The 26685-nt window shown below is 42.0% G+C and overlaps 2 protein-coding genes across 4 annotated transcripts in view; both read left to right on the plus strand.

Annotated features, from left to right (window-relative positions):
• Window positions 1-21308, plus strand: part of FH (fumarate hydratase) — a 59262-nt gene extending 37954 nt beyond the window's left edge. Inside the window, exons 11-13 of one of the 3 annotated variants that reach the window (XR_015723351.1) lie at window positions 8579-8651; window positions 9235-15479; window positions 18647-21308. The gene's annotated coding sequence lies outside the window, so the exon portion shown is untranslated. The remainder of the gene's footprint in view (window positions 1-8578; window positions 8652-9234; window positions 15480-18646) is intronic. The other 2 variants (XR_015723352.1, XR_015723354.1) reach the window with 2 other exon arrangements.
• The window catches only part of RGS7 (regulator of G protein signaling 7), a 550126-nt gene continuing 538130 nt past the window's right edge, over window positions 14690-26685 (plus strand). The window contains exon 1 of the mRNA XM_087859757.1: window positions 14690-14795. Coding sequence (XP_087715883.1) covers window positions 14690-14795 — 106 coding nt within the window. The remainder of the gene's footprint in view (window positions 14796-26685) is intronic.

The raw sequence follows: 26685 nt of genomic DNA on the forward strand, positions 1-26685 counted from the left end.
CCTATTCTTGTAGGTCCTACACCCAGTTGTCTCTGAGATACGAACCCCAGAAGGTCAATATGCACAGGGAGAAGCGCAGGGAGAGGAAACGGGAGGGAAAGTGACAGACACGTGGACCGTGTGAAGGAAGGGAGAAGCTAGGGGAAACAAGGGAAAGAAAGAAAGTGGGATGTTAGCCATGCCATCAGCTCTGTGAATACACTTCAGAGTATCTGCTCTCCTCATCGATTTCTTGGCATAAGCCGGAGTCCTCAGATAGTGTTTTTTCCGTCTTTCTCACCCACAGCCTCAACGACAATTGCCTTTGAAAGGTATTCATCTGCTTCTCAAATACTGTTCCTACAGAAAAAAGCCTTTGGAAGCTAAATATCATGGTGTGGCTCAGCCACCAAAAAGAGCATTTGTGCAGAGTAATTGGGCAAATCGAGGGTGTGAGCCCCAGAAGAAACAATGTATTTTGACAAAAAACATTGGTTGGCTAATGTTAAGGTATTGATGAGTAATCATAATGATTCTTCAAGTAATTATAATTTGTTCTGTACTTCACACTTCGATTTGTGGCTTTTATCATTGAATCAAGTTATTTAGTTGTCTTTAGTTTTAGGAAGAGATTCACAGTATTGAAATATTTCAAATGCCAATGATGTGAAGTCTCTTGAATATTTTCCTTTCCGGTGCCTGATGAGTCATTCGACTATCATTCTGTCCCAAGAACATTATGGTGACACCAGTCTTAGTCACAAAACCATTACTGGGGCAGGGTTTGGGGGTGTAGAGTATGGGAAAAAATCAACACAATGAGAAGAGTCTAGTTTAATCTGAAAGTTGGAATTATTACCCACATTTTTAAAGCAAATTTATTTTAAAGTAGGTTTCCAAATACACAATTGCTCAGCTGCTCTGTTATAATTCTATCTGCAGATGTATGAAGTTTCATGTTTCAGGGATATGCAGTTTGAATGCTGTCAAGTTTCATAATTCAGTTTTCTTTTCAGCAGTGTGATAAATAGGGTTTGGGAGGATTATCTCACAGGGAGACCAAGTGCAGTCGTTGAATGTAAGCCCTGACGTGCTCTGTTGTACGACAGAAGCACAAAGCTGGAGCACATCTAAAGGTTATCTGGTTCAGTCTCTTGCCGAAATATGAAATTCATCGTAACAAGGCTCTCATCCACTGTTACACAGAGGAAACAGACACCAAGTGTTGGTTGACTAATAAAGCATTTGCCTTAGTAAAGCACTGCATACTATTGAAAAATCTAAACAGAAGAGCTGTTTTCAAGCATAATGAATAGATCAAATAGTTCTGTGAGAATTAAAATAGACAGCCTCCCTAGTTACAGCACGCCAAAATATAACAGCGTTGTGACTTTCATTCTTCAATGGGAAAGTGAATTCCATGGGGAACAGCCAGTCATGCTGACTTGTTCACTGCACCTCAGAGCTGGGGTGATCAAGGCTTTGCCCTGGCTGAGGAAGATGACCTGAATGGCGAATGCTGGAAACTTGTCACCCTTATTCATACACAAATCCAAACTCAAAGAAACTGGTGAGGAATATATATGCTGTGTAACAGACGTTCTTTCAACAGTAAGTGTTTAACACTTACTATGTCTTTGGCTCTTCATCAGCCCTAAAGTTTAAAAGATAAACGAGACAGTCTTAACCTATAGGGTAGAGGGCTGCTCCAGGCATCAAGGAAGACACACACACGGTGGTGGGAAGAGATCTCTAGCAAATAGCTTGGCACATAGCAAGCTGAGGGCCAACACCTGTCGTCATATTTTTGAACTTTACTTTAAAAAAAAGCCCAGTGAACCCTAATGTAAGCTATGCACTTCCAGGGATAACGATGTGCCCATGTAGATTCCTCAGTTATAACAGATGTGCCACTCTGGGAGGGGGTTGATAATGGGAAAGGGTGTGCATGTGGGGCAGGGGGGATGTAGGAAATCTCTGTAATCTCAAACATCTGAGTTTTGCTGTGAACCCAAAACTACTCTAAAAAATAAGGTCTAGGGCGCCTGGGTGTCTCAGGCATTAAGCGTTTGCCTTCGGCTCAGGTCATGGTCTTGGAGTCCTGGGATCGAGCCCCATGTCAGGCTCCTTGCTCAACGGGGAGCCTGCTTCTCCCTCTCCTGCTCCCCCTGCTTGTATTCCCTCTCTCCCTGTCTCTCTCTCTGTCAAATAAATAAATAAAATCTTTTAAAAAAATAAGATAAAAAAATAAGGTCTTTTCAAAAAAGAATATTAAATAGTTCAATATCTACCATAATTTCTGTTCTTCTTCTCATATATGTAATTCACTTTTAATTAATTAAAACTACTATGATTATCCGAAACAGAGTTACTGACATAGACATAATATTTGACACCTAACATTTTGATTCATGGACACTTGAAGTAGCCTGAGAAATAAATCATATGCCTTTAGTTTTATTTTATAACCAAGAAATGTGTGTAAAACTAAGTCTCACCTCATCCCTGACCTCTATCTGCAACCACAAGTATAATCAATTAATACTAATCCAAGCTAAAAAGAGGGAAATTATTTATTTGACTGATCAGTGATTTCACATTATAAGAAGTTTTCTGGTGCTTGAAAAAAATCTTAGGTATTTTACAGTGGAGAAAACTGAAATTCATTTTCCTACTTAAAGGTTATTTTTATTTTATTTCTATTTTATTGTTAATGAAAATTTCTGATTCTGATGAAAATTATACTCTGTCAATTATTTAAATTATTTTATTTGTGAATTATTTCGGCTGTTTAATTTTGAGAAATTAAAAAAGCAAAATATACAAAGAATTCTTTAAAATTTAACAATAAACAAAAAGACCCAGTTAAGAAGTAGGTAAAAGATCTGAGCAGATACCTCCACGAAGAAGATACAGCCATGACAGATAAGTATATGAAAAGATGCTCAACATTATACATCAGCAAAGGGAACTACAACAGAAATGACAGTGACACAGCATTACCCCCTGGAGGAATGGTGAAAATCCCAACCCTGACACCCCCAAATGCTGGCGAGGGTGTGGAACAAAAGGAACTGTCTCTTATTGCTGATGGGAATGCAAAATGGCACAGCCTCACTGGAAGACAACTTGGCAGTTTCTTACAAAACCAAACATACTCTTACCATAAGTTCCAGCAACCACACTCTTCGGTACTTATACAAATGAGCTGAAATCTTATATCCACACAAAACCCTGCACATGAAGTTTACAACAGGTTTTTAAGTTTTTTATTTAAATTCCAGTCAGTTAACATACAGTGTAATAATTGTTTCAAGTGTACAATATAGTGATTCAACACTTCTGTACATTACTCACTGCTGGTCATGGTTAAGTGCGCTCTGTAATCCCCATCATCTGTCTCCCCCACCCCCCCCACCTCCCCTCTGGAGACCAGCAGTGTGTTCTCTAGAGTTCAGAGTCTGTTTCTCGTTTTGCCTCTCTCTCTTGCATTTTTTCCCTTTGCTCATTTATTTTGTTTCTTATATTACGCATGTGAGTGAAATCATACGATGTCCGCCTTTGACTGACTTGTTTTGCTTAGCATAATACTTAGCTCCATCCATGTCATTGCAAATGTCAATTTCATTCTTTTTATGGCTGAGTAATATTCCTGTGTGTGTGTGTGTGCGTGTGTATGCCACAGCTTCTTTATCCATTCATGAGTCAATGGATGCTTGTGTTTCCATAATTTGGGTATTGTAGATAATGTTGCTATAAACAGTGGGGTGCATGTGGCCTTTTGAATTAGTATTTTTGCATTCTTTGGGTAAATATCTAGTAGTGCAATTGCTGAGTCATAGGGTAGCTCTATTTTTAACTTCTTGAGGAACCTCCATGCTGTTTTCCAGAGTGACGGTATCAGTTTGCATTCCCAACAGTGTAAGGGGTTCCCCTTTCTCCACATCCTCGCCAACATCTGTTGTTTTCTTGGGTTGTTGATTTTAGCCATTCTGATTGGTGTGAGGTGATAAGTCATTGTGGTTCTGATTTGAGTTCCCCTGATGATGAGTGATGTTGAGCATCTTTTCATGTGTTCTTTGGCTATCTGGATGTCTTCTTTGGAAAAATGTCTATTCATGTCTTCTGCCCATTTTTTAATTAGATTATTCACTTTTTGGGTGTTGAGTTTTAGATGTTCTTTATGTATTTTGGATACCAGCCCCTTATCAGACATGCCATTTGCAAATATCTTTTCCCATCCATAGGTTGCCTTTTTGTTTTGTCGATTGTTTTCTTTGCTGTACCGAAGTTTTTATTTTGATGTAGTCCCAATAGTTTATTTTTAATTTTGTTTCTCTTGCCTCAAGAGACATATCTAGAAAGAAGTTGCTATGGCCAATGTCAAAGAAGTTACTATTTGTGTCCTCTTCTAGGATTTTTATGGTTACAGGTCTCACATTTAGGTCTTCAATACATTTTGAGTTTATTCTTGTGTATGGCATAAGAAAGAGGTCCAGTTTCCTTCTTTTGCATGTGGCTGTCCAGTTTTCCCAATACCATTTGTTGAAAAGGCCGTCTTTTTCCCATTGGATATTCTTTCCTGCTTTGTTGAAGATTAATTGAGCATAAACTTGTTTCTGGATTTTCTATTCTCTTCCATTGATCTGTGTGTCTATTTTTGTGCCAGTACCATGCTGTTCTGATTACTACAACTTTGTAATAGAATTTGAAGTCTAGAATTGTGATGCCTCCAGCTTTTTTTTCAAGGTTGCTTTGGTTATTCAGGGTCTTTTGTGGTTTCATAATAGTTTTATTCATAATTTCTAAACATTAAAAACAATCAAGATGTCCTTTGTTAGGTGAGTGGATAAATAAACTGTGGGACATCCAGACAGTGGACCATTATTCGTTGATAAAAATAAATAAGCTACCAGGTCATGCATACAAAGACATAGAAGAACTTCAAATGCACATTTGGTGAAAGATGCTAACTGAAAATGAAATAAGCCAGTCAAAAACATGAATATGAATTCAACTCTATGACATTGTGGAAAAGACAAAACTATGGAGACAGATAATACCCCAGTAATCCTATGGTTACCAGGGATTTGGGGAGTGGGAGGGATGAGTAGGAGAAGCATTTTTAGAGGAGTGTAACTATTCTATGTGATTCTGTGATGGTTCGTGCACGACATCATGCATTTGTCAAAGCCCACACCTATACAGCGCAACGAATGAACCCTATTGCAAACTGTAGACTTCAGCTAATTAGTAAGGCATTAATGTTGATTTATCGATTGTAACAAATGTGCTACCACAATGCATGATGTTAGTAGTAGGGGAGACTGGGGGCAGGAGAGAGAGGGTGTACGGGACCTCTGCTTTCTGCTCGGTCTTTTCATAAATCCAAAACGTCTCTCGAAGTCTATTAAAATTTTTTTAAATATTCAAAAGTGTACAGAAGGTAAATGGATTATATTAATGGATTTTCACAGAGCAAATACTGTAGTATCACCAACTGAAGAATAAGCTTACTGTAGAAGATTCAGTATAGAATAAGTGACTGACTACAGTAGATGTTTGAAGCTCTTGGTGTGGCACTCTGTCTGGTTTGCCCGAAACAATGGAGCGTCCTGTCTAGGTGGGCTTCCACTTTAGTTGGGAACACCGGGGATTTCCATTACCATATTTTTTCAGCTCTAAGATGCTTTTCTAAGATAGATAGAGCATCTCTAATATACCTAATATATCACGTGTACATATGTCATAGAAGAGCATCTCTAAAAATATAGTGTAGACACTAGGTCTCTAATATATACATAACATATAGTAGCATCTGTAAAATCAGGATACATCTCACCATTAATGGGATTTTATAATTGGCAATCTTTCTTTTTCTTAGTGGTCCATAAAATTTATGAGATCTTGAAATTCAACAAAATGTGGTAGCTGCTTCCATATTGTCTCTTAGGAGGGTACTTTCGGAGAGAAAGAGAGCTATTTCAAGGTCTAGGAGATGAGGGGCTTGGCTCGGCCCTTAACGAGGTGTCGATTTGGGCCATGTCCATTCGTTTTTCTGATCCCTGCTTTCATCACCACTAGTTAAAAGAGTCCTAGCTCAACAGTCGAGTGCAGGCCACTTGGTAGAATAGGGCAGGGAAGGTGCCAGAGAAATACAGATGAAATTGAATTGCTCTCTCTTTTCTCCCTGTGAAGCACCTGGGCTGTTTCCAAATAGACAATGCAGCCTAGTAATTGTCAGCAAGAAAGGGCCTCGCTCGCCAAGCTGAGTGAGGAAATAGCAGAATCGCAGGGCTCAGGGGATGCGATCACACATTTTATATATTTGGCACCACCTTGGACTTTCATATGAATAGAAATAAAAGACTTTTTAGTTTTCAAAAATAAAATGTTTCAGATGTGATCTGCCTCTGAATTATACTTAGAAATCAGGGGGACTCGCTCAGTCTCCAAGGCACCCTCCAACTCCCCATCTGCCTCTCACCCCCGTGCCTTCCCAGCACCCCCTGAGCTCCACGCCACCCCCAGGCCCGCGGGCATCGTTCCTATGCGCCCCCTTCTCCAGGCAGCTTCCCAGGCTCCAGTCTCTGCGTGCAAGTCTCCACTCGGCCAGCTGTGCCACCAAAAGCCCCTTGGAGCGAGGACTCCAGCCCTCCAGCCCCTCCCCAGCAAGCCTGTGAATAATACTCCAAATGTCTTAGCTAATAGCACGAGCCTGTAAGCCTCCTCGAGGACCGGTTATGTAACTCTGGATTTTGTTCCCTGTAGTTGTGATTTGTGAGCAAGTGAACAACCCCAGAAAGGCTGCTAATCTTTGCTGCTTGTCCGGATGAGGCTGTTAACAGCAAAGGGCACTGTAGGATTTGTTCATAATCCCGTGGTTTGACGTGCTGATGAGTCCTTCAAATTCCCTCCACCAGGCGCGAGTCCAGCCTTTAGTCTTGCCTCAGTCATTCAATTAAATGGCCGCGGTATCTGTGAAAGTCAACCACTTCACCCCCTAAACCCTCACAGCTGGCTCCGTGGCACGGCACTGTTGATGACGTCACTGAGCATCTGTCTCCTGACACTTCTGGCCAGAAATGAAGATGAGTAAGATAATGAATAAGCAGCAGAAGGGGAAATTTAGGGCAATTTTTAAATTAAATAATTTCTGTTTTGCTGACTTGCCCACATGTCGTGGGATAGAGAAATTCATACAAGATTTCAACTACTGGTGACGTGAAAGCCTACTGTTTGCTTTCTAATCAAGCCTGGAGAATAGATGTTCAGATCTGCCTTCTTCAGCTTACCGTTATTTATTACTTTATAAATCCTACGCTGGTTGGCATCTTGGTCTGGGAAGATAATAGATACTGAGGAAAGCCAATTACTCCTGCTTGCAGATCTCCCGCCCTCCAGTCCTTGAGAGTTTCAGCTGAATACAAAAATGACCACTCATTTCTCCCTAAGTCCCTTCGTTTTTCTGCATTACCTATCCGTAATTACTCCTTTAGATTTAGAGGATTACAGGGATTGAGATACACAGGTCATGGTATTTATGAGTTCACAACTGAAAGTGATTTGATAACAGCATTGAATAAACAAGCCGAGCACTGACTCCCAGAACTGGCTCTCAGAATTCCTTCTACCGTGCCTGCTACCGAGTAGAATACAAAGGAATTACTTTTGAGCAAGATGGTGGTGTGAGGAAAAGGCATTTTTATGTTTCCTCTCAAATTTCGATTTAAATGACCAGTAAAATATAGAAATATGTATATATATATATTTAAAGATTTATTTATTTATTTTAGAGACCGAGAGAGAGCACAAGGGGGAGACGGAGAGAGAGAATCCCAAGCAGACTCTGCACTGAGCACAGAGCCCCACTTGGGGTTCGATCCCACAACACTTAGATCGTGACCTGAGCGGAAACCAAGAGTCCGACGCTTAACTGACTGAGCCACCAGGCGCCCCAGAAATCTATTTTTTAGATAGCTGAAGGCTAGAGACAAAAATCACCCTTAGCTTGTAGATTCCGGGTGGAGGGATGCTGTCATGGTCGTCTCTTTTAGAGAAAGCGGAGCTGGAAGTGGGTGTGGAGCCCGGGAAGAGCCCCTCGGACAAGCGATTAACTCGGGAACTGAAGGCAGCAGCAGGCTCTGGGGCTCCCAACGCCCACCTGCCTTTTCCCACGGGGAGGGTTTGGGTTCCACCAGTAAACCCATCGTTCCCCTGTTCGTTCCCATTCCACAGGGACTGGAAGGTAATGAGCTGAAGCTAAACTTGGCTCCCCACCCTGGAAGTCTAGGAGGAGCACAGGGTCGAGGACTTCTCTCCAGGGAGCTGGTGTTGCCGGGAATGTTCACTAAGTGAGAATCTATGATTTCTGTTCCCTGTCCTCACCCCAGGCCCTTAGACTGTGACAGTGGTTTGTGTCTGTGGACTTTTCCTTAAAGGGTGTGGACTGGGACCAAAAACATCCATCCTACTTCTTGCCTGAGTCAAAACTTCACAGAGATGAGTGCACGGAAATATACGATGTGTGCAGCACTGAGGTTCCCGTGAAATGGACTGCTCAAAAATAATGCGATCCTATTGGCTTCTTCTGAAATAGATTTTCTGCCTGATTGAGAAGGAAATTCTGACTCCTAACGAAACCATGAGTCCATCACACGTGTGACTTTATGGTAAGTCTTTTTGACGTGAGGGTTTGGAACAGGAAGGATGACATGGAGATGGTGAAATAAATATTGAAAACCCAAAGATGGTTAGGTGAGGACACAGGGAAAAAGTTGCTAATCAATAATTGTAAATAATGGGGGGGGGGGATCAAGTTAGTCTTTCATCCCTGATGTGAGAATGAGAAACGACAGAAAGATGAGGGGAAAACACTTTCCCAAACTCAGTTCATATAGCAGAATATGAAAAGCAAGAAGAGGATGGATATCTTTAAAAAAACAACTGCCAAATGTATGATAATTAATACAAGTTGAACATATCTGTCTGACAGTGCAAATGGATTACATTTCTATTCATGTAACTTGAAAAACTTTCAGGTTGGTTTAAAACAGAAACAAAATGCAAATCCCATAACGTATTGTCCGCAAAGAATACACCTAAAATAAGGAAACTGAGTCGTTGAACACATACAAGTATGAGGTTTATTAGACGGACACGGGGCCTGATAGTAATAAGCACGCGCCCAGTCTTTATATTTCTGTTCATTCACGTTCACTTTTTCGTCCTTGTCTGGGCCTCACCGTTTCCTAGGCACTGATGCTGTGACGCAGGAAGACAAAGTTCACGCTCTGACTGCACGCGCCCTGTTCACCTGAACTAAGCAAATAGTGACAGAGCGTAAAGTCACATAATGGTCACGGCAACAGAGGAAAGTAAGGCAAGGTAAGGCCGACACAGACAGCAGCGTGGGAGGGGACGTTCTCAGAGGAAGGGACACCTGTTCAAGGACCTGCATGAAATGAAGAGAGCTGGTGGTCTCAGCAGTGGTCCTCGATGGGAGGTCCATGAAATGTTGGCTTCCAGGGAGGGATAACGTAAGGAGACTGTCCCAGAAGGCAAACCAGCCTCATGGCCAAGCACAGTCTTCAGGCCGGCTGGCATTTTCTTTCTTATTGCAAGGCCGTGCGTGGAAGGGAGCCGTTGTCAGTTTGCCGTCTGGCTCACCGTCTCTGACTTTTACCGTGTGGTACTTTGAGTGACCCTGGGAGACAGAGGGGACAAAGGACAAAGGCCCGAGGCAAAGTAGCCCCGAGGAGCAGGCAAAGCTGAGTGTGTGTACGTGGCTGGCGTACACCAAACAATTAAATAGTTGTTTGACTTCAGTAATTACATTTTAATTATTTAAATGATCAATAATATTCCTTTCATAGATATTAACATCCAGGCTCTGTGAGGATCTCTGTCTCAAACTCATGACTTGTATGAATATATATAATTCTCACCTAGAACTCCACTTGACGTCTAACGAGCCCATAAAGCGTGACATCCCCCAAACCCCAGCTCTGAGTCCAGCCCTTGGGTCCTGCCCTCTTGGACTGTATCAGGGCAGACCACCCTCTTCCATGGCAGAGATGCTTCAGTTGGGTCCCTAGATGTCTTCCCTGCTTGTCCCGCTCTTCTCTCCCAGTCTCTTCTCCACTTGGGCTGCAGGGCATTATTCCGTTGAAATGTTCTGTGAAGTGTTAGATCACCGCAGTTCGGCTCAAACTCCTTGTTGGTCTTGCATGTCATTCAGAGTAAAGACCAAAGTCCTCACACTGGCTTGCACAGTCTGCGTGGTCTGGAACACCCTATTTCCCTAATTTGACCTCCTGCCCCTTGCTTACTGGGTTCTAGCCACACTGGCCTCGTGGCTATTCTTTGAACACCCCAGACACACCCCAGAAACACATCTCGGGGCTTCGCACTGTTAGCTCTCTCCATCCTTCCTTCTCAGTCTATCTCCGTTTGACTGTCATGCGTACTCATTCAACTCATTCCCAAGCCAGGGTACCCTTCTCACCTGCCTTGCTGTATTTGTCTCATGTCGTTTTATGTTTATTCTTTCCTTCTCTTTCAGCCGCTCCCCCAGTCGCGTAGCGCCGTAAGAGTTTGCTGCTTCTGTTTTACCAGTAGCACCAACGTTGCGCTCTCTATGTCGATATGTACAGATTTAATAGGCGAATACAAGAAAAAACGTATTTAAGAGAAAATACTAGGGGTAGAATATGAAATGTAGCTTTCCTTTCAAAAAATAAATCCGGACCTGGGTAAGGAGAAACTCTATTCACAAGGACCATTGCAATAGGAAGAAGGCATCTGAAAGTCAGGCGGAAAGGGCTTTTCTTTTATAGTGACGGCTGGAGAAACGTGGATGTTCAGGGGTGGGGTGGGCGAGCAGCGGTGTGAATAGACAGCTTGGGCAGGAAAAGGCCACTAAGGGGAGGATGTTTTGCATTTCAGTGCTCACAAAAGCTTGCTAAAGCTTAAGGGGAGCCAAAGTCCTGCGGAAGGGGGAAGGAGGGAAGCCTGATAAAGTTTAATTAAGTTAGTGGGCACTTTTCCAGACTGCAGACAGCCATTTCCCAGAACACAAAGGGTGGGGGGATTTCTTGCCCTTCTCTGTTTTCCAGAAGCCCAGAGTCCTGTGAAGTTCCACTTTTTAGCCCATGGAGTTTGGTTCCAGGGAGGTTGTACGCCAACTTCAGGACCGGAGAATGACAGCGGTAGGACCATCCCTGAGCTAGCGGCCTCCTCCCCAACATGGCGCCCGGAAGGAACCTGAGGTGAGGGCCTTCCCTGACATTCTGCTCGCGGATCTGCCAACGGTAAGTGCCATCCTGCCTCCTCCACCGTCGTGAGTCTCACTCCGCCACCTTTTCCGGGGTCACTGAAAGAGAGAGTAAAGGCGATTCAGCGGGAAGAGTCAGAACATGGATAATTGAATTCATTGCTCTGTCAGACGGTGTCATGTGGGATCACTCGAGCTACAGCAGGGATGGCGTGAGTTATCGATCATGCACTACACCCAAGACCGTTGCAGTGCTAGTCGGCATCGCTAGAAACCTAGTCGGCACCAACTCACGGGATTCTGTAGATCCTATGAAGTACATAAGTCTTGTGTTTTTGAAAGCGTTGCTTTGCGTGAACAAACCACCTCAGGTTCTGACCGTCTGTTTTAGAGGAGAAGGACTTTGGGAAATACTAGGAATGTATTGGTCTCAGCTGGAAAAGGGTTAACATTTGAAGCATGGAGGTAGCAGAGTAGCCTTCTCAAGGCCACACCCAGCCGTGCAGGCGACATTGGAGCTGTGTTCGCAGAAAAGCGTCTGGGGCCCCAGTGCTAACGCGCATCCTCGCCCAGGCCTCCCCGTGATAACTCTGAAATATGAGGGCAGGTCGGGTGGTCCCAGAGACGAAGGGTTAAACTGAACCGGTCTACTCCCCTGACACTTGGAAACGTTTTTCAACAAGCAGTAAAAATAGTACCTTACATTTGTCTGGAATTTATACTTTACGAAGTGCTTTTAAATATACCATGTCATTAAATTTCACAACAATTTGGCAAGAAAGAAATTATCGTCTCCATTTTGTTGATGAGTAATAAGAGCTGTTATCTATTTCACACTTACTTCTTGCCAGGCACTATGCTAAGCACTCATTTAATCCTCACAACGATCTTATGACGTGTGTGCTATTATTACCCCGCTAATACACAGATTGAAAGTTAGGCTCGGCAAAGTTAAGGGATTTGCCTACGGTCAGGGGAATCGTAGGTGGCAGAGTAGAGATCTGAGTTCACGTTTTCCTAACTTGCGGTGCTCTAAGCCGGTGGCCTTCACCCCATTTTGGCCACAGAATTTTAGAATTATCGGTGTACCACTGTACTGCCGTGTGCATTGAAACATATACAGAAATAGAAACGTAGAGACAGAAGACCGTAAAAGGAAAATGCAAGTAGAAGCCCGGATTGTTTCTCCTCACACGCTAGTGGAGTACCTATACGTGACCTCAGTCAGCGCACTCTTCTAGGCCAGTGCCCGGCCTGAGCCTGAGAATGAAGAAACGAGGCTCGCCGTGTGCTCCTGGTCACTGGCCCACAGTCCCACCGTCAGCGCAAGATCTGGCAGCGTCCCGAGCTCTGCCTTGTATCTCAGGGCCTTTGTCGTCATCGTATCCCACTGCCTCTCAGTCTTCCTCTGGCCATGGTCACAGTCACAGTCTTGCGCTTGGCCAGCCGCCTACGGCCCCAGCCTGGGCACAGAGACCTACCGCTGTCACAGCAGCTCCCTCCCCAGCCTCTGGGAGGGGTGACAGATGTTGGCACTCCAGCTGTTGTCATCATTAGAATGAATCAGGCCGAAGCCCTCCCTAAGGCCAATTTCGCTGGGCAGAAGACCTTTCCTGCTTTCACTGGACGGTTGCTAACCTCTCCCCTGCTGGATGCCGTGGAGGGCTGCCTGTTGAGCGGGTCCAACACAGATTTATGTATTTGTTTTTGCGGCTAGAGTTTGCATTTGACTGTACTCTTTTTGGGGGGGGTGAGCACTCCCAAATTTCATGTCCATCACTTCACTTGCGTGCTCTGGCCAAGTTCCAGCGATCCTGTGAGTTCGCGTTCATAAGAGCAACACTGACTGTGGCTCTAGGCATTCATATGTTCAAAGAAACCAAATGTGACTGTGCTTAAGGGGCAGGTGTCCTCAGCACATAGCGTTCTTTGCTGGAGCCGTCGGGGCAAGGTGGCGGAGTGGAGAAGCCCCTGGGCTGGGGACAGGCACCTGGCATTGGGTCGCTCCCAGAAGCGTGTCTGAGCGTGAACCATCTGTGTCTCCACCAAGCGTGATCGGCCAGGAGCCCCCCAGAGACTGCCACACAGACACAGGCGGAGATGGCAGTCCTCAGGGTTGGCGCTCCGGAAGGCCACCAAGGGGAGCTATCGCCCTATCCAGCTTCTCATTGCGCGGCCTCCAAACCTTTCCCTTCAAGGGTCATTTAAAACCCTCCCAGCTCTAGCCGTCTGTTTCTCAGTTTTTCTCCCCACAGAGAGTCCAAAGCAGATGATAACAGAAGTAGCGTCATCATTTCGTTTGCTTCAAGGAGGAGTTTACTGAGCAGAGGAGGGGCACGGCGGCAAGCTCTTGACTTGACGGCCAAGCGCAAGGCCGCGGGCCGGACGGCCAGGCGAGGAGCCGGCAGGGTCCCCCGCTCCAGGAGCGGCGGGCGGTCTGGGAGAGGAGGAGCGCTCGGTTGCTTTCAGGGCGGTCTGGAGTTCGCTGGCAGCGGTTCAGCCGCAGCCCCGTCCAAGCTCATACCAAGCGGGCCGTTTCTTAACTTCCTTTATCTCAGCCGCGGCCACGAGCCTGAGAGGTCAGGTGGCCAGACCCTGCCTGCTAGGATAACAGTAAATTCCTGGGGGGCCCTGGGGTAACACTGGCGTCTCGGGGTAACCAGACCGCTGCCCTCCCCCGGCCCTCCTCGGGGCTTCATGCTTGCATCCTGTCGGGAGATGTGTCAGGGCTCCTTTAGCAATGCGCCCCTAATCGGACTGCAGTGACAATGACGCATGCTTGGCTCCTTCAGGCGCTCTCTGAGGGAAGTGGCTGGAGGCCCTAAGGAGCCGGCCTGCCTGCTGGGCGCAGAGAGGGAGTTTTCCCATTTACTCCTTAAGCATCCAGCTCCAGCCATCTGCTGTCTTCCTCGCTGACCCTTGGGAAATGTGATCAGTCCTGCTGTAGCTCATCCCGTGGGCCGAACCCACGCCAGAGGGATGAGAAACACCAAGTGTATGTGCCCCCTCTGACCACCTATGCACACGAGCCCCGCACCGCAGGCTTTCGTTCCCCCGCTGCGCCCTGACGACGATAGCTTTATATGTTTCTGTGCGTGTGGTCTGCCTCCCCTGCTAAGGCTACCTGCCCGATGGCAGGGGCCTGGTCTGGCCGCCCGCGGTTGGGCCCCCAGCTCACACAGCCCCGCCTGGCCCCATAACTGTTGGTTGGTTGAATGAGTGCGCAAAGGAACAAACAGATGAGTGTCTCGCTCTGTGATTATGTTGCACAGGCGCTAATTCTTACCGTCGAGCGGGGATATTTAAGGAAACCAAAGATCGCCTCCTGTCATCACGATCCTTCATTCACTTCCCTAAGTTGCACGTCTACAGACGTGGTCTACAGAACCGTGTGGGCCGGTCACTGGAGTTGTCTGAGGACCCCGACTTCATAGAATGACCTTCGCCATGTTCCAGATGTCGAGGCTCGCCCAGAAGAGGCAATTTTATCTGTTCGACATGAACGCGTCTGGATGGAGGGCAATTGCGACAGCGAAAAATGGTGGGTTTGCTCAGCTAGTTGCTACGTGCACATGTCTGTTTCTCTCTCGTTTCTACTAACTCTGAATTTTAGATTTCGGTATAAATACGAATATTGGGATAGATGTGTCTACCTTATCGCCTCTGCTGACTCGGTTGTTCTGTTACCGCGTCACTTCAGCGCGCGCACCCGCCATGACTGCCACCCCCCTCCCAGCCGCTCTCTACGTCAGGCCCTTCCTAAGGCCACGCAATTCCAGGTCTTCTTCTCCCATTGAAATTAGGAAGGAGATTACCCTCCCTTCCTTTTTCTTTGAGCACTTACTTCAGAAAACTTCTAATTATAAGTACTTAATCTTCTCTGAAATGTATGTAAATCCTTTTGAAGATGAGATTGGGCTTCTGTCAGTTTTGGGACCAGGAATGTCTTTCTCAAGGACCAGGGAGTCATCTCTTGGGAATGTGAACATGGGAGGAGCGAGGGCCTCCGTCTCCTAGGTTCTGTGGCAGGTTAGAAGCCTAACCACAGTGGGTTCCTTGCTCCGAGTTTCCAGTCTCTGTTCCACCACCACGATGTGAGAAGCTTGTTTTTCCTTTGGAGAAAGCCGATTACCCCAACACCAACTACAGTTTGGATGAACTCTGGATGACGAATGGTGGGGGCCAGTCGTCATACTTGAGGACTAGCTGTTTATCTCGAGAACATGTATGTAACAGGTTGTTTCTGCTTAACTGCGTACAAGGGTGCGGTTCCTTTCTGTCTTTGCAATCTCTGAGCAGGGGGCCTGTGGGGCTCCTCACATTCTGGCTTCATGCTTATTCAGTAACAAAGGTGCTTTCTTTCTCTACTGTCTTTGTAAAGAGGACTTCTGCTTTGGGCGAAGATTTTGTTTTTATTCACTTTTCTCTCTCTCGTGGCTACCTGCCTGATTTTCCTTTTCCTCGTTCAAATTCCTTTGAGAAAGACTATTATTGGCCAGCTCTGCTTTTTGGATCATAGTGGCCGATGTATGAACTGGCTGCCAAAGGGTAAAGCACCCTCCCTTCCTCCAACTGGGGGGCCGGGGTGAAGCCGGGTCTTCGTCCTCCTCATTGTATGAGGTCTACTCCATAGTGGGGATTGTGTTCGGGATGGATTCTATTGTGGTTGTGTGTCAGCAAATATTTCTGACATGAACACGTGCCTATTGACCTATCATGTGAGACTCAAGTTGGGAATTAGAATTTAAACTTGGGACAAGCTTACCTAGTTTCTCACAGAGAAAGAAATCTAACTCAGCTCTAGAACTCACAGCCTTGGGGAGCCATCTTGTCACCTAAGACACTACTGACAAAGAAGCCCATGAGGAGTGAGGGGTGCATATGACCCCATTTGGGAAATCATTCAGGGAGCCCATCCTTCGGGCGGCAACAGCAGCATTTTCATAGGACACTGAGGATGATAGTCACAAGGAAAGAAAAGATGTAGATTACAACAGAGAAAAGAATGGAAAATGGGAGAAAACACTAAGTGCAATATGGTGACAAAAGAGGAGGACATGAGACCCAGAAGAGCCCCATTCCTCCAGAAGAGGAATGAGCAAAAGTGGCAGAAAATGAGGTCCTAAATTCCAGATGATGGGATGGGAGGAGGGAGCTGTTGCCTGGGTCAAATCACCTGCAGTGATTTTAAGTCTATGGATAAAAGTTTAAGTAGAATCATGTTTCTTTAGCAAAGAACTCCGTGACTCGCTCTTTCCATGGCCCAGGTCTGGGGTTTTGGCTGCACCGCTCAGCTGGGACCCCCGTGCCCTGTGAGACCTCCATCTCGGGAGGGACCTCATGCCATTTCATAAAATTACTTTTGTCTTTAGGATGGAGGTTTATGGGTTCTCTGCACGGTCGGGAAATCATGCCGTCTGGACTGTGGAGAGTCTCTCGATCACCTCTTCCAAATGAGTTTGTTCTTCCTCTGTTGGGACTTTTAATCAGCGCAGTTCGCTGGGCGTAGGGCTGTTTATCCAGAAAGTGGAACGCCTCCAGGCTTTGCAGACGGCCGTCTCCCGAGGGCATATCATTCCTTACCTCGTCCTCACAAAGGGAATGGTGGAGAAAGGAAACAAACACGCAGGAGACTTTACCAGGTTCAGGCCCTTAGGTGAAGTGCTTTGTTTGGAATGGTGCATTGTATTTGGTGTAGATACCATTTCATTTATTTACTGGCTGTTTGTTTATTGAAGCATAGTTGCCACGCAATCTTGTATTAGTTTCTGTTCTACAACATGGTGATTCGCCAATTCTTTTTTTTTTTTTTTTTTCATTTATTTGAGAGAGAGAGTGAGAGAGAGCATGAGCAGTGGAGAGGGAATGGGGTAGGGCAGAGGGAGAAGCAGCCTCCCGGCTGTGCTGGATCCCAGGACCTGAGCTGAAGGCAAGACGCTTATCCCACTGCACCCAGACGCCCCACAGTGATTTGCCAATTCTCTGTATTACTTGGTGTCACCACCATACGTGTAGTCATGATCTGTTACATTATTTATAGATGCCATCTTTAAAAGGGAAACTGACACCCAGAAAGACTGAGTAATTTGCCCAGGGGCTACACTGTGTGAAGTGATGGGACTTGGATTTGAATCCAGCTCTGACTCCAAATGTTTGCTGGTTGCAGGACACCTGATCAATACTCATTAGCCTCCAATTAGCCCTGGGCTAGAGACAACATACATGTCTTCTGTAAGTTGCTGCCACGGTGAGACTATCATACCGTGGCCTGACCATGGGGACAGGGATTTTGTTTTGTTGACTGCTGTGTGCCCCACACCAGTAGCAGTCTCTAACACACACTAAGTGCACGGCAAATACTTGGACTTACCTGTGATTGAATGAATCTTTGTACTGTTAGCAAAGCATCCAGGACATAGCCCCGTTCGATACGTATTTGTAGAAATAAACTGTAGTTTGCCATCCTACATCGTGAGCATTTCAACAGAGATTTTCTATTTTCCAGCTAATGACCCCACCATCTCTAGTCTCTATTTTTCCAAATGAGTTCTACTTTTATGATTTTGTCTTACTATGTGAGCCCAATTATTGGTGTCAATCATGAGAAATCATCTAAATGGAATTTATTTTCTTTGATGTTTACAAGGAAACAAAATAGTATTCCAGATGGAAAGAAATGTATCTAGTTCCCTGAAAACTTATGCCTAATAGCCTAAAATGGTCGGTTTGGAGATAACAGGTAAACTGCAGTCATTCTGCTGAGAAAGGCAACCTGCCTCCTACAGATCGTTAGGGCAAAAGCAGTAAGATCTGTTCATCCCTTGAATCGGACTGCCAGTTACTCTTAGGTTATTCTTCCTCGAACTTGTTTTTCAGTCCTAATCAAATCCAAAATTCAGTTGAGGGGTACTGAAAAGTCCTTCGTGAACAGTGTAAAAAGTATATATTTCAGGGGTGCCTGGGTGGCTCAGTTGGTTATGTGTCTGCCTTAGGCTCTGGTCATAATCCAGGGTTCCTGCTTCTCCCTCTTCCTCTGCCCCTCCCCCATGCATGTATGCTCTCTCCCTCTCTCTCTCAAATAAGTAAATAAAATCTTTAAAAAAAAAGTATATATTTCATTAGGATTAGAAAGTAAAGCTATGTTTTAGGAACCAGTGTAAATAATGACAAATATCTGAATCATATTGTGCACTTATTAGCATAACAACTTCCAAAGTTATGTGATGATTCAGAGACCTGAATCTGGATTTCCATTCTGTCACTTTCTAGCTGTTTGACCTTGAGTATCTTGCTTAACTGTTCTGAGTTTCATTCAGTTGTTGATCTTTAAAATGAAGAAATTAATGCTTTCTCTTCTGACTTAAAAGATTTTTTTTCTCTATTTTTTTAAAGTAGGCTCCATGTCCAGTGTGGAGCCCAACACAGGGCTTGAACTCACGACCCTGAGATCAAGACCTGAGCTGAGATCAAGAGTCAAACTTTAAACCAACTGAGGCATCCAGGTACCCCCAAAGATTTTCTTAACAAGAAATAAGAATTGTGAAAATGCCATTTAAGCTATAAAAAGATATAAACTATCATTTATATAATCCAACAAGCAGGCCTCGTTTATTATTGTTTATGTGTGTATCTGTGTGATGATAAGTCCTATGTGCTCTACATTAAAAAAAATACCTATGATCAGATAAAATGAACCAAAATATCCTGCTGTTCCTATTATTTTTAGCTTCAGAGGTGTGTCAAGATGGCGGAAAGCCACCTGAAAGCTAATTAGGTTTCAGCAGTTGTTGAACAGGCTGTGTTAAACAGGCTTGGGGTAAAACTTGAGTTAATGATACTGCTAGACACTGGATTTTTTAAGATTCTGCATGTAAGTATTTGTGTTTCTTTGGTTTATTTTACTTAGCGTAATGCTTTCCAGATTCATCCATATTGATGCAGATGGCAAGACCCTCTTTTTTGTGGCTGAATAATATTCCATTGTTATATCCCATTTTCTCATCCATTGATCCATGGACCGACACTTCGGTTGTTCTCATATCTCGGCTATTATGGATGATGCTTCCATGAACATGGATGTACGGATACCTCTCCGAGATATTGATTTCAGTTCCTTTGGGTATATACCCAGAAGTGGGATTGCCAGATTACATGGTAGTTCAAGTTTTAATTTTTTGAGAAGACGCTACACTGTTTTTCATAGTGGTACAAATTATAGAGGTACAGTTATAAGAAGAGTAAGCGCTGAGGGTCTAACGTGCAGCATGGTGACTACAGTTAATAATGTGGTACTGCATACTTCAAAGTTGTTGAGAGTAGATTTCAAGCATTCTTAGCACAAGAAAAAAGAGTTAACCGTGTGAGGTGATGTATGTGCTAATTATCTCGACCTTGCTAAACATTCTACAATGTGTATGTATATCAAATCATCACGTTGTACGCTTTAAATATATAAATTGTATTTGTCACTTATTCCTCAATGAACTATTTAAAATGCTACTAGACACATGGAGTGAAAATCCTCAGAGACTAGAGATTTGGAGAAAATGTCCTGCCTGTTCTTTAAGAACTTGACAAAATTTCCATAGACTTATGTGGTCAGGGAGTACAGATCATTGGCTCTACATTTCTCTAAAGGTAAAGGAGAGCAAATGAGTATCTTTCACTAAGAAGAGTTCTTAGCGTCCTCAATACATTGTTAGAGTATCTTAATTTCTAGATTCCCTACATAAGACCAACACAACTGACTTTCTAAAAAGTGAGGAGAGTAGACTTTGGTATACAGTATTCTAAATGATGAATTTCACCAACTTTTAGTCACTGGGGTGACTGGTTTTGGGTATCAGATATCTGACTTCAATCAGAATATGAATTTTGTCAATCAAAGACCAGGCTCTTGATAAGATAGGAGAAAAGATAGAAGCCTTTTTAAAGAAAATGCTTAATCCCAAAGCAATTTTACAATTACACATTTCCTCTGTTCTGAAAGTGAGAGATGAGAAACGAGAAACAAATGCTAAAATGGGAAGAATCTTTGGTGTATTTTAAGTTTGGGTTAGTGTTAAGTTATATTTTGATGCTTTGGGGGAGGAAGTGAGCATCTCCAGTAGCTTCTCTGATCTTGGAGCCAAGCACCTCATCAGTAACCATTAATGTATAAGTGACAGTTGATGATTCATTTTCTATATAGCAGATATATATTGATTGGTACTGGAAGAAAATATTCTCTGAACATTTTGGGAACTAGTTGATGCATTGTATTTGGTTTTAACCCATGTGAAATTACCAATAAGCAATAGTGTAATGCCATGGAACAGACATTTACATGACAGTTTTTTTAAAGTAAAAAAAAAAAAAAAAAAAACTTCTACCAGAACATTGAAAATATTTCATTTAGTCCTTGCAAAAATTCTATCAGATTGGTGCTTTTATTTGCTCCCAACTCATTAAAATATGAGAAAATCGAGGCACAGAAATTATAAGAGAACAAAGCATTTATTGTATGTTTGTGACAGGAAGTTAACACAGATACCTGAATACATGCAGTGAGCTAGCCTGGTCTGGATGCTGACTTTAAAAGTCAGTTTGGGAACTGTCATGGGTCCAATGATGTATCTTCAAAATGCATGACCACCCAGAGCCTCAAAATATGACCTTACATGGAAATGAAGTCTATGAGATATAATTAGTTAAGGAGCTTGAGATGAAATCATCCTGGATTTAGGTTGTTCCCTAAATCTAATGACTGTGGCCCTTTAAAGGAGAGGAAAAGGCAGAGAGTGAGACACGTAGACAAGAAGGCCATGTGAAGACAGAGGCAGAGATTGGAGTCATGCTGCCATAAGCCAGGGAGCACTTGCAGCCACCAGAATCTGGAGGAGGCCAGTAACGATTTTTCTTAAGCCTTTAGAGAGAGTGAAGCCCTGCTGTCACCTTGATTTAAATTTTCTAGCTGCTAGAAGTATGTAAGAATAAATTTCTGTGATGTTAAGCCACCATGTTTATGTTAATTTGTTATGGCATACCTACGAAACTAACCCAGGAACATAGAGGTGGGACTTAAAGTAAAGTAGAATGAGAAATTTGGCAAATCCCTTTCCAAAAAGCAATAACCAAAAAAAAAAAAAGAAAAAAAAAAAGAAAGAAAGAAAGAAAAAAAAAAAGAAAAATTTCATTTCATTGCTCTAGACATTGATAGTCATAAACTTTGAGAAGCAGTTATTCATGAAAAATGACTGATCATTGGGTAAGAATAATCTGAGGCATGCCGCTCTCCAACTGGGGCCAAACAGTCAATTTCAGGTAATAGAAGAAAGAATCAGTGAAATCGAAGATGGGTGAATAGAAATTGCAATCTGAAAAATCACAGAAAAGAAAGAAGAATGAAAGATCTGAATAGATCTTCAGAAGCTTATGGCAGTTTCCGAAAGCAGTGAGAGAGACTAATGGGCAGACAAAAAAACTCATTTGAAGGAATAACAGCTAAAAAATTCCCAAATTTGATAGAAAAAAACATGAATGACAGACCAAGAAGCTTGGCAGACTCCAAGTAAAAGAAACACAGAGAGAGCCACATCTAGGAAATCACAACCAAACTGTTGAAAACCAAAGACAAAGAGAAAACCTTGCATGCAGCAAGACAAAACTGGCTCCTCATACACAGGGGAGTGTTGTTACTAGCAGCTACTTGGCTTGTCATTTAAAAAGAGAAGGCCTGAAGGTAATAAAATAAAATATTCAAAGTGCTGAAAGAGAAAATAAAATTCAGTCAAGAATTCTCTAACCCACAAAACTATCCTTCACAAAGAAAGGTGGAGTAAAGATCTGAAGGTAAAGAGCAAGAAAATGTGTTGCTTGTAGACAAGACTTACAAACAATACTAAAGGAGGTCATCTTGGAAAAAGTAAAGATGTGGGTAAATATAAAACACTGTGTGAATACATGTTTTCTTTTTTTCTCTTCATTTCTTTAAAAGATACAGGATTGCATAAAGCACTAATTATAATTGTATTGTTGCATTTATAATATACATAGATACAATATATGTGACAATAATGATACAAAGGAGAGAAGGAATAGAGCTATATTAGAGAAAATTTCTTATATTTTATCAGAATTGTTAGTATTAATCTGAAATGGGTGACTAATTTAAGATGCATATTATAATAGTGAAATAACTAAAAGAGGATTTAAATGCTATAACAAAAATATTTATTTAACCAGAAAAGAAGGCAGTAAAAGAGGAACAGAGGAACAACAACAAAAACATGAGCTGTACAGAAACCAAGTAGTAAAATGGCAGCTACAAATCCTGCTTTATTATATCACATTAAATGGTATGTGGAATGCGAATTGACTAAACAACTCCAGACAAAAGGCATTAAATGACTTACATTAAAATGCACTAAATGTGAATGAACTAAACACTTCACTAAAAAGGTGGATATTGTCAGACTGCATATAAAAATAAAAACAAGATCCAACTGTATGTTATCTACATACTTAAATTCAAAGACATAAGTAAGTTGACAGGAAAAAATCTAATATGGAAATAGTAATCATAGCAAAGCTGACATGTGTATATTAATATAGACTAGATTAACAGACATATCACTGACTTCAAGAGAAGAAGACTTCAACAAGACTGTCAGCCAACTTGTACTAATCAATATTTATAGAATGTTCCACCCAATGATAGCAGAAAACACAATCTTTTCAGGAGCACATGGAACATTCTTCAGAACAGATCATATGCTAGATCTTAAAAACAAGTTTCAATAGACTTAAAAGGATTGGAATGATATGAAGTATAAGGAAATTGGAAATTAACAATATAATGAAATTTGGGGAATCCTCCAATATTTGGATATTTAAAAAACACACTTAAATAATCCATTGCTCAAAGGAATATTCACAAATTAGAAAATATTTAAATTGAATGTAAACAAAAACACTGTATATGAAATTTTATGAGTAGCTTTAAAATGGTACAACTACTTTGGAAAACAGCATGGCTATGTCTTAAAAAGTTAAATGTAATCTCACTATATGACCCAATAATTCACTTCTAGGTATCTAGAAGAGAAATAAAGACATATGCCCACAAAAAGACTTGCACGTGAATTTTTATAGCAGCCACTACTCATTATAGGCCCAAACCAGGAAAAAATCCAATGTATGTTAAAGAGTGAATGGATGAACAAAGTGTAGTATAGCCCTTCAATGGAAGGGCCATGTGATAAGGAAAAGAATGAACCTATGTTACATGTTATAAAATAGATGAAACTCTAAAACATTATTCTACATATTATAAGACTCCATTTATATAAAATGTCCAGAAAAGGCAAATCTACAGAGACAGAAAGCTGAATCAGTGGTCACCTAGATTTGAGGTTGGAAGTGGGATTGACGCCAAGTGAACACATGGGAACTTTTGGGAGGTGATAGAAATGTTCTAAAACTAGATTTGTGTAGTGGTGTGCAACCTTATAAATTTAGTAAAAATAATTATATTGTGCAGTAGATGGCTAAATTTTATGTTATATAAATTATACTGCAATAAGGCTGTAAAAAAATAGTAAGCAGCAAGGTGTAGTGGGTGGGGAATATAGATGTAACAAGATGAACAATGTATTTATAATCTTTGAAGCTGGTTGATTCATGTGGGAGTTTATTATACAATCTCTTCTGCTTTTATGTATGTTTTAATATTTTTTATAATAAAAATATTTTAAAAGTCAATATTAAAACAAAATTAATAAAATATAAGCTTGGTTTTCTACATTTCTGGTGTCTAAAATACATCTACCGGGGCGCCTGGGTGGCTCAGTCGTTAAGCGTCTGCCTTCGGCTCAGGGCGTGATCCCGGCATTCTGGGATCGAGTCCCACATCGGGCTCCTCCGCTGGGAGCCTGCTTCTTCCTCTCCCACTCCCCCTGCTTGTGTTCCCTCTCTCGCTGGCTGTCTCTCTGTCACAAAAATAAATAAAATCTTTAAAAATAAAATAAAATAAAATACATCTACCTCTTTAAACAGACAGGGCTTAGTCCTCAAGTGTCTCATCAGATAATTCAACTGCAAAGTAACTCAGGTCAGTTCAGTTTAACAAATTTTGATTGAACATCAACTATATGCAGGGTTTTGTCTTGATGCTTTCAACATCCTTTCTTTTACTCCTCCAGTTCTTGATTGGTTTAAGTGGATAGTTATGTCACTGTCTTAAAATTGGGTGTTTTTAATTTCCTTTCACTGAACTTTTATTATTGTCAATCATGTAAACAGGCACATTCTGTTCTATATCTCTCTCTAGATCATCTTCTTTCCCAGGTTTTATCTCTATATTATAGAGGTTTCTTATAGATCATGGGAGTTTTTACACCCACAATTCAAAACATCTAACTGCTGAAGTAAAACACTTTGCAATCTGTAAGAGAATTGGGTTTTGGAAAAAGTAATTAGCCCCCTCAGGTGATGTCCAGCAGAGACAGTAATTCAATGCTATGCTCTGAGTGGCAACAAGGTCTTACTCTGTAAAACTGATTTACTTTATCTAGAGATGACATGGGTGAATTCCTTCCATCCAAGGGTAATGTACTCACCTGAAGTAGCCAGTCATAATTCTCGAGTGACCTATTCGAACATCTAAGAAGGAATGGAGAAAAGGAAGAACAGTTTTAGAATGTTTTGCATTACCTGCTGCCTATAAAAATAAACTCACCCTTAATTGAATATTGGAGATACTGCATTCACAGACCTTATTAAAATATATATTTGGGGGCAATGGTTAGAGCCAAAGGAAGGCTGATTCCCTTCTCTTGACCATCTCTAGGGATCATCAGACCAAAGGAGTCCTAACTTCTAGAATTTAGGTACAATGTCAGAAAAGTCAACATAAATGAAACAAATTAAGTCTCTTATAGTAACTAAATATAAGAGATAAGATTTTGAAATCTTTCAAAAGCTTAGTAGAGATATAGGAGAATCTCAGAATCCTCTATCAACAAAACAAAACAAATAAAACCCTCAGGTGTTTCTGAAATCTCCACCCTTCTTAGGACTGTAGAAGAGATCCAAGACTCAAAGAGCTCAGTAAAAATGCATCAAACTGAATGTTGAATTTCCCAGCATTAACAGTGACTAATGTAACGTAAATTGTATACCTATTAATGCTATGCCTCAAGTAATACCAATACCTAAGTATTAATGATATGTATGATCAAGGACAAAGAAAATTAACGAATATGTATATCATATATATATATACAATTCTTACATGTTTAATTTTCTATATATTTTTTCTTTATATATTATATTAATTATATGAATATAGTGGCTAATTAATTAATTATAGATTAATATATATAGTGACTAAGGAAAAAGACACCATCTCTGAGAGATACGAAAATTTATGTCCTAGAAGACTACAAAGTAAAATAAGAAAAAAATATCCAGATTACACACCACCTAGATGAAATGTCTGATCTGTTTCACCAAACAACCCTCTGATTATTTAATCTGTATGGGGAGACCTTTCAGCTTGAAAGGAATGAGGCAATAGATACAACTACATTGGTCAGTGAAATGATATGTGTCACTGGAAATTAAAATTGAAATTCTATTTTTTAAGTCAGTGTTTAGTCTTTTTCTTTAATATTTATTTATTTATTTGTTTATTTGAGAGAGAAAGAGAGTGAAAGAGAGAGAGCATGCGTGAGCAAGGGGAGAGGCAGAGGGAGAGGGTCAAGCAGACTCTACCCTGAGCACAGAGCCCAAAGGAGAGCTCCGTCTCACGACCCTGAGATCATGACCTGAGCTGAAATCAAGAGTCAGGTGCCCAACTGACTGAGCCCCGGCACCCCATTGTTTAGTCTTAATTGAGCTAGTGTGAGTTGTGTGACCTTGAAAAAAATAATTCACTTCTCTGAGTTTCAATTTCTTCACTTGTGCAATTGAAACAGATTAAGTCAGCATTTTCCCGATTGTCTCCTTCAAAATGAAAGTCCTAGAACAGAACAGTGCTCAGTCTGTTAGAGAACTAGACATCTGCATAAAAAAAAAAAAAGGGAAAAGAAGAATCTAGACACAGACCTTGCACCTTTCACAAAAATTAACTCAAAATGGATCATAGACTTCAATTTAAAACACAAAATGTTAAAACTCCTGGAAGATGACATAGGAGAAAATCGAAGTGAACTTGGGTTTGGCAGTGACTTTTTAGATAAAACAGTGAAAGCACAGTCCACTAAAAAAAATTATAAGTTGGATTTCATTGAAATGAAAAACTTCTGCCCTGAAAAACACTACTCTGTTCAGAGAATGAAACAAGCCACAGACTGGGAGAAAGTACTTGCAGAGCACATGTGATAAAGGATGAGTATCCAAAATACACAAATAACGCTCACAACTCAACAGTAAGAGAAAAAGCAAACCAA

This window comes from Ursus americanus, chromosome 2 (genome assembly GCF_024610735.1).
Source record: "Ursus americanus isolate L20-20 chromosome 2, mUrsAme1.1.p, whole genome shotgun sequence".
NCBI lineage: Eukaryota > Metazoa > Chordata > Mammalia > Carnivora > Ursidae > Ursus > Ursus americanus.